Source organism: Aptenodytes forsteri, unplaced genomic scaffold (genome assembly GCF_000699145.1).
Source record: "Aptenodytes forsteri isolate BGI_AS27 unplaced genomic scaffold, ASM69914v1 Scaffold173, whole genome shotgun sequence".
Lineage (NCBI taxonomy): Eukaryota > Metazoa > Chordata > Aves > Sphenisciformes > Spheniscidae > Aptenodytes > Aptenodytes forsteri.
This window is the reverse complement of record NW_008794449.1, coordinates 1,186,283-1,200,417: the sequence shown is the minus strand read 5'-3', so window position 1 is coordinate 1,200,417 and position 14,135 is coordinate 1,186,283. Positions and strand designations below refer to the sequence as shown.

The 14,135-nt window shown below is 45.0% G+C and overlaps 1 protein-coding gene across 1 annotated transcript in view; it reads right to left on the bottom strand.

Annotated features, from left to right (window-relative positions):
• SFMBT2 (Scm-like with four mbt domains 2) overlaps positions 1-14,135 on the bottom strand; it is a 104,330-nt gene that overhangs the window by 38,774 nt on the left and 51,421 nt on the right. The window contains exons 7-8 of the mRNA XM_009290413.1: positions 5,877-5,978; positions 5,062-5,209 (exon numbers count right to left, since the gene is read on the bottom strand). Coding sequence (XP_009288688.1) covers positions 5,062-5,209; positions 5,877-5,978 — 250 coding nt within the window. The remainder of the gene's footprint in view (positions 1-5,061; positions 5,210-5,876; positions 5,979-14,135) is intronic.

Here is a 14,135-nt window from a genome sequence, read left to right as displayed (position 1 = left end):
GTTGTAGAGAGCGATGAGGTCTCCCCTCAGCCTCCTTTTCTGCAGGCTAAACAACCCCAGTTCCCTCAGCCACTCCTCATCAGACTTGTTCTCCAGACCCCTCACCTTTTTTCCTTATTTTATTTCACCTTTTCCTTATTTTCCCTTTCCTGTGAGCATCTTCCAGGCTTTAATAAACCCATAATTACCGAGAAGTGCTACTGTCCCCAGTTTCCAGGTGAGGCTAGTCACGGACTTCTTTTTCCTTCCTTTAGCTATCTAAAAGATGGGGTTATGGAGCTGGACATGAAGGGTCCCTCAGCAGTGGACAGGGAGAGGACCAGCACAATCAGAAGCTGACCCACCCTCTCTTTTGAAGCATGAGAGAAATTCTCCTCTCTCTTCATTGATATGGGTGTATCCTCCATGACTGACTTTCCAGCAGCTCAGCGTATGTGAGCTGAATCCCATCACAGTAAGCATGTTATCCAAGACTGTATAGAAATCTGGTGCAGAGCAGGAAAATGAACGCAGATTTCCCAGCTCCCAGACTAAAGTCTCAGCAGCTAGATGATCCCTTCAGCCTCTGCTTCCAGGAAAAAAAGGGAAGCAACATTGATTTATATGAGCATCTCTCAAACAGTCCCACCACAGAGAGACAAAACAGACCTCTGCTCATCCATTCTTCTCACCTGGCTATTTAGGCAATAAACTCTTGGGACAGAGAGGGGGTTTTTTATTTGCTTTTGGGTTGTTTTTTTGTCTGCCTCTTAGTCTATATTTTCACAGTGCTTGAAACCAATGAGTGCTAATCCTGTCCAGGGCCCTGTGACGATACTGTCAATACTCTAATAACATTATTGCAGAACTACTCTCACTGGGAAGTTTCAGGAGTCACCTAAAAGCCAAATTCTCCCCTCAATCTCCCTGCTTGGCATCTCGGCCTGGCCTCATTTCACAGAACATCCCTTAACGCCTTTTTCATTGATAGTCAAAAAGGGACACTCAAGATCAGATGGGAATGAATCATTTACGACAGTCAAAATTGTGAAACTTTTTGTAGGCAAGAAAGGACTGGAATACTGAGTGGAGTCACCTATCAGTCACCCAGATCCCAAAAAGGAGGTAGAAATTTTAAAAATAAAACCCCAAGCATCCTGCTAAGATGCAAGTATCTGGGATAAGATGAACTTCTAATCCTAACAATTGCATACATGAGAAACACATTTATGAGAAAAAGCCTTGAGCAGAGAGGATCCTAAAAGATGCCTGTCTCTGTGGGGCAACAAAGCGCATAATAATTGGAACGCTAGAAATAAACATGCACAGAGAAGTAAAAAAGGGTAATTACTTATAGAGAATGTTCATTTTTCATAGGAAAAAAAAATATCCTTGCACTGTTTTTTAACAACCAATTTCCACAACAGTATTTTCGTTCTGCTTCTTCTCCATGTTCTTTTCGCTCTCCAGTTATTTGTTTGCCAGATACTTTTCAGCTTCATAGAATTAAATGGAAAACAGGAGGAGAAGCGCACATCACGTCAGAAAGGGATTCATCTGATCGCATACAGATTTTTGCAGTGGAGACGCCTGTAGCTGTGCCTGTCACCCTGGGTTCCCCAAAGACTCGACAGAGAAACAGGCAGATCTAGAGGTGATCTGTCTGTCCTCCTGCAGAAGGAGCAGAATCGCCCTGTGAAAGTCCTTCTCGCTCGCCATTGACTCCAGAAGCAGCTAGGGTGATGGGCTCAGGCGGGGACAGCCACAGTTGTCTACGTTAAATCACCTGGGGTCCACCCCAGCTGCCAGAGCACGTTGCCTTCAGGCACCCAAAAACCTGCCCACACCCTGCACGTTCTCTCATCTCTGATTTAAACCCCTCGTGGACGGGTTTTAAATCTTAATTGCGAGCTACACAAAATTTTGGCAGAGTGGATGGAAAAGGCACACTGACAAGGTTTCAGTGAGGTATAAAAACTTGACTGTGTTGTCACCGTACAACCACCCGTTGGCTTGGCCCCGCACCGCTGAAATCGCTGGAAGGCCTTTTGCTGCAGACTTCAGCAGGAACGAAACCCGGGAGGGCACTAACAGAGTTTGCCATAACTCCCTTCAGCAGCCCAGCGACGATCACTCCAAGAGGAGCATACTCGGGAACTGGCTTCAAACAAGCCTGGACCTGTATACGGCCTTCTCATGGTGCATCATGATATAACCTAAATGTGTACCCCCATTAGCACGTGGCATTCACGTACTGTTATCCTTTAAGGCTCAGCCCAAGTAATAACGTTCAAAGCTTTGCTTGCGTGATTCACCTGCTGCTCCCCAAACATGTCAAAACTCATTGTGTTTTCTACCTCGACTTTCAGCATGGAAGAGCCCAGCAGTTTAATCAGAAGCAAATATAACAATACAAATGTACTGGAGGCTTTGGAAGTGGCATTTCCTTAGTAAGCCTTACAACTAGGAGTGCTACTGAAATGTTTTTCCCCCTCTTAATAGCTCATAAAAAGGAACAACGATTGTTACTCTAAAAGGAAGTGGTCTATAAATCCAGCTCTAATAAATATAAACAGTGCTTGTTCAATGTTTATACAGCAGCAGTAAATGGGTATTCATTTTTGGCACTGTACGGGAAAATACTGCTCTCTATTTCTAGTAGCAAATGTTTGCACCTCCTGTTCATGACTCATCTACTGTATGTTTGGCTTCAACAAAGGCCTGATAGGCAAAAAGGCAAGAGGAAGGATATCAGAGAAATAAAGGACTCTGAACCCAAATACCCCAACCTGGCACACTGTTCTGATGAAATAAAATCAGTTAATTTTAAAATCAGAAAACCTCCTCGTCAACAATAAGTTAACGAAAAAACCCAAGCAAAGAAATACAATACAGCAAAGAAACTCTTTTCACAAAAATAAAAGGACTTCTTCCATTGTTATCTTTTGCTCCGTGGAACTTCTTGCCTTTCAACAGGGAGAGCCATTTGGGCAACACTAAATATTGCCAAAGTATTGTCTGTTAAGGGCGATGGTGGTTGGGAATGCGTGAGCGCTGGGGAAGCAGGAGGCTGGTCAAATGAGCGTGCGAGAAGGGGCAATTCTGGACACCCCAGGGCAGGTAGAGCTGTTCAGTGATTTGGGTGGAAATGGTAGGATTTCCTCCTCCTTCTGCAGACCTGCTCATTAGCAGCCTGCTCACACCACAGCCGCCTTCACTTTCGCAGCATTGCAGCCCTCTCGGATCAGTCCTGGTTATTTCTTTATCCAAAGCTGATATTATTCTGATCAGAGAAGACTGGCTCCCTCAATGGGGGTTTGGATGCTTTTCACTTTCCCTCTGCTTTCTTTTTTGCTGGTTTGTGGCTTTTTGTTGGTTTTGGGAGGTTTTTTTAAGAAATCATTCCAATGTCTGATTACATTTCAGCGACTCAAAGAGCGTGTCTGCTGATGGAAGAGGTTTTTGACACCAAAGGAGCTAAGATGCAGTCTGGGCATGCAGCCCTCACACACCGTATAAGAAACACGGCAATATATAGCATGCATCTATCTGCCACTTGCTTTATGCCTTTTTAATGGCTTCCCTCCAGGATTTCTGATCTGACAGCTGAAAACAAACTTTATTTTCATCAGGGGAATGAGGGGAGACTTCCTACACTTTCTCAGGAGCCCAGGTGGGCCCCAATCACCAGACATCACACCAGGTACCTACTTGCCCCTTAGACTTTACCAGCCACACTGAGAAATATCCATATGACAGATGCTACAGCCACATCTAAGAACGCTGGCATCTAAAAGAGAGTTTGTATGCACTTGACCCCTAAAACACCATCTCGGACAGGCTTTGTACCAGCATGGATTGGAAATTATTAGGCCATGACCCTGTAAAGAGAAATGTCTGGCCTATGGTCTACTTTAGTTAATTAGCTGGCCTGGGGGAAGCTGCATGTGAATTTGGGGTGGAAAACCCAAAACATTCCATTTACTTTCATTTTTAGCAACTTTTCTGGCCAATATCAGTGACCGCTTACACAGGCATTATCGTTACACCTGGATTTAAGCAGGAGGGAGCTAAAGCATCCAGACAGCACATTTATTTCAGTGAAAGCAACAGAGTGATCATGGATGCACCGTATGCAGCTGCACACACAGGACTCCAGGACTTTGGTGGGAATTTCAAATTACACGTGCTGAAGAGACACTCTGGATAAGAGGACTCTGAATCTGGTAGGGAATAACCCTTCGCTTCCCTGGGTTTGGCAGCAGCGTACTTCTTCCAAAATTAAGACAAATCTGTGTGTGCAAAACTTAGTAGGTTTGTTTTTTTTTTTTGAGGCATTTCTTTTTCTCCCAAGCAACACCAGTTTTTGGCAAAGGGTCAACATCCCGGCCAGCTTCAAAAACCTAAAATTCCAGAGAATCAACACATTTTGTAAGCGAAGAAATATTGCTAGGGCACCGCAGGTGGTTGTCTGAAATTGCAAGTAATTAACTGCACTGCTACGACGTTGGGAAATAGCACGGTTGGAGGCTGTTTCTCCTGGCTCTGACCTGAACACTGCTCGCAATTTGCCCTCGCCTGGGATTTTTTGAGACAGCTAAGGAAATGCCTACACGCTCCTGGGCAGGCAGCTGTGAGTTTAGCTGGTGGGGCACAAGGTGATTTCAATACAGAAGACATTTAGATTTAGGAGCTTTCCTTGGGCTCAGCGTTGTACCAATGTGGATGCTGTAGTGGAACTGCCTGTTTTGCCTCTGGTATTATATGACTTTTAAGGCTTCTTTTGCTCTCTACACACACGAAGCATCACTAAGATGCATTTTACAGGAATTCACTAGGCTTTGGTGCAGCCTGCTTCAGACTACAAAGCACACAGACATCAATCCACCGGCAAGATGCGTTTGCAGAGATGTTCATGGGGTGGTATGAGCCAGAACAGCCCCAGTGACTCAAGAGAGCTACTCTGGCTCGAGATACTCAGGGTGATGCTCTGCAGCGAACAGCATCGTGGTCTTAAAAGCAATAATAACAAGCAGACTTCCTTCAGAGGAAACCTGCAAATCACCGTGAAGGAATACGAACCCTTGGGAGGTGTGAGATTGACTCCGTTTTTAAGGCACCACTGTATTGGCAAGATCCCTAAGGAATCCGCATGGCAAAGCATTGAGATTTTGCTGGGTTCAGGTCTCAAGTCATCAATGGTCACTTGTAAATAATGATTGTTAAAAACCTAAGGGGTGAAAAAGAACAAAACAAAATCAGAAGTTAAATTTCCTGTAACATTAGGTAACGTGGAAAGGTGAAACAGCCAGGCCCTGGAATCAAACTACTCCTGAAAATAACCTGCTCTCACCTAACACTTCTCATCAAAGTGTTTCTACCAAAGAGATCAAAGCTTGAGTCTTAGAGATTGGTAAACTGAGGCAAGGGAAAGTCCTGGGGTTCAGGGTCACTCAGTGTGCCCAAAGCTGAGCAGGGACTGGAGGCGATCCTGGAGACCCCACAGCCCTCCTCTCTCTTGCCTTTGAGAGTGTAGATTAAATATCCAGGTACTGCCTCCATCCAGCTGTTTTATTTCAAAAGGTTTCCCAGATGTGCAAGGAAAATACACATGCATGGAGGGGAGACAGAGATAAAAGAGGGATTCCTTTTTTTTTTTGCATGGAAGTGGTAGATGGACATGCTTATCCCCATTAGATCTAAATGCATATAGTCAGCTGGTGATGCTTGTCGGAAAGAAACAAATCATTAATTAGGAATATCCATAGATTTTAAACATATTTCTTAATGTGTTCTCCAGCCAATGAAGTACCACTCTTGAGTTTTCCTAAATGTGGTGGAAATCAGCAAGAGGTTCCTAATCAGGCTCTTTTCATCCCTCCCTTCTGGGAGCTCACCGTGGTCACTGATGCAGGACAGATATGAAATGGCTCCCTCACATTCACCACCTCCAGCTTCATGCCCACAGCGAAGAAGTGGTTTCGCAAATCAGCATGGTCCTGGGGGAAGAGACAGGGAAGAGGAACACAGTGTGTCAGCGCCATCCGCCAAGGAGGGGTTGATACATTTGAAAATCTATTTTAAATGTGGGTTTTGTCACTTAGCTGATTACCAGATTGACTTCCAGCTCCAACTGGGCACTCCTGGTCCTATGTTCCTTTCATGCCAACCCGATCACAGAAGGAGAGGGGACAGCCTCACTCCCAGAGGACAGGATGGGCAGGACCAAGCCCATCATATCTAAAGCACAATGTGCATCCATCTCAGCAGCAGCACCTAACTTGAACTCGGTCAACAAGGAGATTGCGCTCACTAAAATGAGGACCTGTCTGAGAAATGGCTACTTGAAAATCTCCCCTGGGCAGAACCTCTTCACCTCTGACAGCCACTACCATCTGAGAGCAACCAAAGGTCCAGAGGTGTCAGGACTCAACTTGAGGTCCTCCAGGGTAACGTACAGAATGGGTGCCAACAGCTCAGGATGGCCCTGATTTACCCTGATGGATGTCCAGCTCCTGCAGGCCACCAAAATAAGGACCTGGGCTGGTTTCCATGTACTGCAAGATGGCAAGGTCTTTTCTCCAGCCAGGAGACTAGAGGTGGACTAAGGCCCAGACAATGAACTCGGACCCAAAATGTGGGCAACAAGAGAACATGTTGGTGGGAAACATGTAACTGTGTTGAAGTATATGCCCACCACAACACTTTCACCCAGGATCAAACCTGGCTGCACCCACAGGGTTGCACACAGCAGCTTTGGGGATGGCAGCAGGATGCAGTCCCGAAACTCAGAAGCAACCCAGGTTCAACTCCCTGATTTGCCACCAGTTTAGTGTTTAACATCTATCAAATTAGTCCATCTCTCATGATCCCTGCCTAATAGGTGTACAAGTTGGCATCCTAATTCCAGAGTAATTACCATATTTTGTGTTCATTCAATAAAAATGTCCTACAGTATTTCTAAACCATCTGTGCATTAGCTAATACAAGCATAAAAAAAGATGATGTTATATTTAACACACACATACAAACGACTCCAAAATACATGCAGAAAGCTTGCTATCTAATAAGTGGTTAGCAATGTCATTCCCATCTACATTCATTGCTACATGTTGTATTCTTGTTCTAAAATGATTTTCTATTGATCCGAAGTTGTATGTCATTGTGCTTTCTTTTCCCAAGAACTGCCTTCACTTCTAGACTTAACAACTTCTATTTTGGGATCTTGCATTCCTGCTGCCATTAGAGATAAGGATTTTTACAAGCCCCAACCACAGCTAATTGTTGTTTTCATCTTACCAACCTGCAATGTTACGGAGCCTTTTATGTGAGAACCAAAAAGCAAAAAAACATCGTAATGGATTTAGTCTCACAGCAGGAGAAGTATATGCTGATGGGGAAACTGAGGAAGATTTACCAATAATGGCCCAGTGAACTAATGGCTGGAGAAGCAGCAGACATTCAAGAGTTTGGGCATCCTGCAGTGTAGCATAACCATCAGCCATACTTGCACTTGCTGGCGGTCACTGCCGTATCACTAAAGCCCAGAGAGACAGGAGACCCATTTCTAGCAGCTTTACACAGAGAATGGTTCGTCGAATAGAAGTCTGAACTGGGGAAGAGAATCTGGCTCTTTGTACATAGAGGTTGCATCGTACCAGGGATGCATCGGACAGACAGGTTATCAAGATTGCCATCTTTACTACTGAAAAGGCTTCCGCTGGGAAAAGATGACGGCTGTAAAAATCAGACCTCGCCAGCACTGAACTTCAAATCTCCAAAGGCAAAAAGCGTCTGGACTGGAGGGCTGCCTCCTCCTGCATGAGGATCCACACCCGGCGTCTCTCAATCCCTAGGGTGAGGTTGTAAAGAAAAGGCAACTTTGCAAAATGTACATCTGGAAGTAAGCTTACACTGCAGCATCTTCCCATCAAAAGCTCCAGGATTCAATTCACGCTCGTACCCAGCTTCAATACATAACAAGCCAAGATCCACCAAAGTACGTAATCATGTTTATCTTTAAACATGCAAGTAGTTTCATCAACTTTAAGTGATTTGTTGACTGAGACCAAAATATATCGAGACCAAACCATATTGCTTCTCATTTTTATTTGAATCTGTTTCTTTAGTTCTTCTCCTTCTATTTGTTTTGGCCTTTTTCAAAGGGAAAAAAAATCAGGTGTGGGGGGGGGAAGCTAAAAACATTTAAAGCTATTTTACTTCAAAAGTATATCCCCTTTTCTCCACACACTATGTACCTTAGGATCAAATCTCCCTTCTCATTCAGCATAGCATGCAAATATCTTCCCCATTAAATTAATAGCAAGAGTGAACTCGCAAGGGGAGTTCGTGGGATCTCAGATATGTCTCCCTTTTGAGGGTCCAAATCCTCTTTGAAGCAGGAACGTACATTTGTTTGGAGAAGGGCTGCGGAAGTAAAAAGCTTGTCTGTGTTAAATGTCATTTTTGAGACAGAAAAGCTTTCATGGAGAAAAAGCCTTTGTATTGTACCTCTCTGGCAAATGGTCAGGGTCTGGATATTTGATCTCTCTCGTATATTTGCTAAAGAGAGGCATCAAAATTTACTGAAGCAGCCTTAGATTTTTGCAGCCACAAAAGGAAAAAAAAAGATCCTGATGCCGTTCTCTGGTTCCAGTGCTAGAGCTGCCTCAGCCAGCAGGGAATTACTTAGGATTTGGCATATGCTCCTCTTCAAAACTCCAATTAATTTACATAATTTCTAAGAATAGGTTCAACAGAAGTGAAGGCAAAGCTTTTAATTAGTATTAGACTCAAAGTGATACACTGGATAATGAACTGCACTCTCCTCCCTTTATTCACATTGACAGGAAAGATGCCTGTTAAATAAAAGCAGCTACAAGAAGAGGACTGGAGGAGTGAGACGTTCCCCTGGTCCCCGCCAGGCTCCGCAGCCGAGCAAAAGAAATGCCTGAAATGATTACGGGTGGCAGAATCCAACCCTTTACCGCTATTTCACGGCGTTCAAAGCCACCTATGAGGATGTCACCAGCCATTATTTTCTAGCAACTTCTCCAAGTGAGTTTCAATTTTCCTTGAAATGGAGATGAATAGGCAGAATATTTTTGACCAGTTGGAGCATTTTATAGCCTTGTGCATGGTGAACCTTTACTCCTACTGATGGGCAATGCTTCCCAGGAGCAGCCCCCACTGACCACATGGATTTACACCAGCAGATTGCTTGTCCCGGGGTTCACAAGCCCTGAGTGGGTGATGGAAATACCCTCTGACTGCTGGAGAGCAGCTAAGGATCGACAATCCACAAGGATGCAGAAGAGTCCCTTACAGCGAAGTGAAAAATCATACCACGGAAAGTACAATGAATTAACGCCGTACGAGCACCACAGTCGCTCATTCGAAGGGTCACAATCTCTAACATGATGGATTACAGCCTGCGACGGTGCTCACAGGTAATGAATGGAAAATTGCATAACCCTCCGCTGAATGAACGTCTGTCACTTACAGCCCAAACCCACTGGCAAAAGCCAGGGCTGTCACAGCTCTCACTACAAACCCCAAGAAGCAATTAAACCCAGCCCCACACTCACAGTTTTAGAGCAGTATGCATTTGCAAATTTGCTAGCGTGCACAGGCTGTGACCCTCCGGGCCACCTGAAAGACAGCCCCGCTTTGATACGCATCTGCATCATTATCTCCATCTCCGTACGGCATGTGTTTCTGCAACGCTTCTGCAAAAATACTGATGGGCTTTGCAACACTTCACTGCAACCAGCATCACCTGCAGGGCTGAAAGCTGAAACATCTGAAGGTCAAACAACAGGCCAACAATGGTGCCGGGAGGAGAACCAGGCTCCTAACTCCCAACCCTCTTCTTTAGGTACTGAGATAGCCGCATAATTTTCTCCTTCATAGCTAATGAGCCACTAGCAGTGCAGGTTTCAAAAATGTCAGGTGACTTGGGAGCCTAAATGTCATTCCAACAGAGACCCACAAACAGATTTACAAAAGTATTCAGACTCTTAAGGATGCAGACAGGCTTTAGGGAAGTACCTGTGCGGGTGACATGCTTAAGTCCTAATAATAACGTCACTAAGCATTGGCTTTAGGTCTTGAATTCAAAAAGATATACTTCAAAACCATCGTAGTAATTTGCCCTTTCTGGTGCCTAAATACCTTGCTAAATCTGGCTTCTGAGTATTTCTACTCAACAAATGTCATCTAAGTGTAAATAAACTCAAATTTGTCCATGTCACAGCAATGTTCTGGCCACCAAAGGGTGGAGCTCAGGTCATTTTACAGTGCACTGGGTAATGCAGATAGAGCAGGGGGACTTGGCTAAGCTGCTTTTGCCCGTGACGTTCAGGGAAGCCGTGCTATGGGCTGGTTGCTCTAGCTGTGTCCACAAATCCAAGGAAGGGCATCGCCTTCAGATTGTGAAATGCTCATTTTTAGCCCATTCTGCTCAAGATACAATACTGGAGTCATCTCATTTTAAACCCAGCAGCTTACACAGTGTGTAAATAAGAGGAAAAGGCTCTAATTTGAACTCTCATTTTCAAATACCCTGAAAGTCAGGGCTCTTTTGGTCCAGGATAGTCAGATTCACACCAATTATAAGACTGCAACTTTGTGCAAAATTCAGAACTAAGTCTGAATGCTGAAAAGTTGCAAAGTTGAGAGGCTGATTAGAAACACTGGGCACTCAATATACGATAGACCTGAACCTCCTTTAATCCTCACCAACTGTAACAGTGTGAAATGCTATTGCCTTCAGTCACATCTCTCCTGGTGTACCCTACTAAAAGACGCAGAAGAAGTGGGCCCCATCTGGTATGACTGGAAACATATTATTTGATGCAGTTTTTGTCTTCAAAGAAATCGCTTCCCCCAGTGTTTTCCCTAATTCTCCAAGAAACTGGCTGCTTCTAATAGCCTAATTTTAATCACAAAGCTCACGTGTGGTAACCAGTCACATACACAGTAATAGCAGTGGTTAAACCGCCTCTACAGGAATCTGGCCACAAAGGTGTGGTGTGGTAACCAGTCACATACACAGTAATAGCAGTGGTTAAACCGCCTCTACAGGAATCTTTGTTTTTTAATCACAAAGCTCACGTGTGGTAACCAGTCACATACAGTAATAGCATTGAGGAAAAAAAAAATAAAGAAAGAAACCCTCCCAAATGCAATCCTCTGCATTATTTGCAGATGAATCAGCCTTGTTTGCAATTCATCAACTTCCTTCGCTAAACACGGAGCAATTTTCCCTAAAGACACACTCTCTGCAGGGAGACAAAAATCCCCCGGTAAGACACAACACGAGCAAATTGTACCTCGGTTTGACAAGTGCAGTCACAGGAAGACCAAAATGTAGAGATGTGGGGTGGGATGAAGAGGAAAGCTTGCCGGGAAGGAGGCTTTAGAGATACCGTGACCCTGAAGTAATGAGCACGAGAGCCAGCTACAAACTGCACCTACTGAAGAGCCCCTTAAAAACTGCAGATGCTTCTGCCTAGGATCGAATTTAGCCCTACAGATTTTAAGCTCCTCTTGTTGAATAAAAAATAGTTACCATAGAAACAGCAACATCGCAGAGTAGCCGGTCTAAATCCAAATACACCTTCTCCGTATGGCTCGGCCCGCCGCAGATGGCATTAGGGCAAAGATCCCCTCCTACGCAGCGCCTGCTTTGATTTGCCTGGGCGGTGGAAGCACGGGCAGCAGAGGTAAAAGAGACAGATATGCATCCACTCAGGGGGTTTTGTGTTTGTTTGTTGGGTTTTTTTTTTAACGTCTTACAGCATTCAGGACTGCCACACCACTCCACAAGCATTCTCTAACGAATCCTTGTTGCATGGGTCACACGCATGGGTCCCATTTCACAGGTGGGAAAGTCAAGTGGAAAGGAAAACACAGGTGGGAACACCAACTTGAGTGCTCAAAATGAAACCATCAGCGTCTCTTTTCACACCCCTAAATAAGTATCTCAGCTGTGAAGAGGGACTGAGTCCTCATAGGCACTTGTTTGGAGCGAGTCTGCCCTCAGTAACGTCATGGCAGTAATCGCTACTGAGAAATCAATGGGAATTCTTTAGAGGATCAGAACAAATTCAGTGTACGCTGTGGGCTGCAACCACCCTGCAAAACAGCTATGGACCAGAGCTGTCTTGCTTTCTTTCAGAAAAATCATCCAACTTTAGATGGATGTCTTTTAGGTATCACCCACCCCCTACATGGGAGCAGACTCTGGTTGTAGGTGCACATTAGCCCCTCTCATGGAAAACATTGCCATGCCCAAGGATGCGGGAGGCAAGAGCTCAGGTTGTCATGCACAAACTCCCCCAGACCGAGCCTGGATGCACTAAGTAAACTGGATCAGGCCCTTCTGCTAACCTCTCACCATCCTGAGAGACCTCGGCATGTAGTGGAGAAAGAAAACCACATGTGCTAAACATACAGCCAGAGGGACGAGGAAGGGTAAGGGACCCGGTTCCCACTCAGCCCATCTGCTTTGCTTGAACTGTCTCCAGCATTTCTCTTCCAACCCTGACTTTCATACGGTGCTGCCTCCAACCAGACCCTTGGGACATCTCAGACAGGGCTTGGCTTCATTCACCTCCTTGGATTGCTCTCCTCACCCGCTTCCTTGCAAAGCCCATGGTCAGGAGGGAGCTGTAGAGAGGTTAAAACTTCTCCCTGGTCCACAGAGGGACCAACAGACTCCATCTCACCTGAGTGGCACCTTTGATATCGGAGACATCCTTGCTCCCAAGAGCTGCAAAGGCAGCTACGTTTGCAAGGACCTTAGCGGAATATTCCTAATGATGGTTATTAGGTCTTACAAAGATAAATGGGTTTAACATGCTGAGATGGGAATGGGTCAAAAGGCAGCCAAACAATAGAGGGATCAGGATGCTGTGGACGTCTCCCAGCCAGGCAAACAGCAGTCAGGGAGAAGGGCTGGTGAGTGCTACGGATGGGAAAGAACAGATGGAGTATAAATAATCTGGCAGCCTGCAAACAACATGGCGACTCACGGGTTATTAAAGCACAGCGTGCGCAACGAGGGCCGGCCAAGCCATCAGTGCATGAAGGGGCTGGGGATTGCTTATGTTGGGATTTGGCTTCCAAGTGAAACCAAAAGCACGTCCGTTTTAAACTACTGCATCAGCACGTGCCCATCTATTAGGGGGGCTGAAGACAGAAAAACCCTGTTGGACTTCAAGTCTATTCATCCACTCAGGTCAGGATTGTCTCTGAGCAGAAAGTAACCCTTGGGTTTCTCTATCTTATACTTAAACTCCTCCAGAATACCAAATAATGGAAGAAAACACTCTAAAACACCCAAAGGGTTTATTAACTTTTGAGACACGTTGTCCTCCTTTTTAAAAAAAAAAAAAAAATAAAAATCAAAGTCTTGGAGAAATAGTCCATCTTACTCATATAATTAAAATGCACAATTCATCTGATGGAAAAATTATATTTTAGAGGGGGGAAGGAGTCCTGTTTAATATTTGTCTTCATACTTTTGAGTTTAGAACTAGAACCACCACTCTGTCCTGAATTTCAGGGGGCAGCTCTTGCCTGGGTGATGGGTGGTCCCTCCATCACTCTCCTTAGGAGAGATTTGTCCCAACTCATTCCCTCCACATCATTAGTCTTACCATTAATTAATACTATTACTGATTAAAGGAAACATCCAAAAGCTCCAGTTAGAAATAGGGGCACACTGGGCTGGGCAGAGTGTAGAGCTTTTTTTGCCAGAGACACAACAATTTCGAGCTGGAAAAAAACGACGACAGCTTTAGGAAAGGAGGACCAGAAGGGTGGAGACAAGAGGAAGGGGACCAAAGGCTATAAATTAGGAACTGCCACCTGTCTTAGCTAACACCTCTCCCTCCTAAGCCTCTGTGCTCTTCGAGCAGTTTAACAGAGTTTGGGTTAGGGATGCGGCTGGTGATACCTCTATCCAAGCCAGTCATCAGGACCCACTTTATAGCAATCGGAGGGAATTGGGAATAGGATGCCCATATGCAACATCTGTGGAGAGATGATGAGCACCCCAAGTCCTGGGTAGGATATAGTTGCCCAAAGAGAAGTGTCTAGGGTGAGCTGAAAGACACCCAAGGATCCATGACATCCGCATGGGACCCACA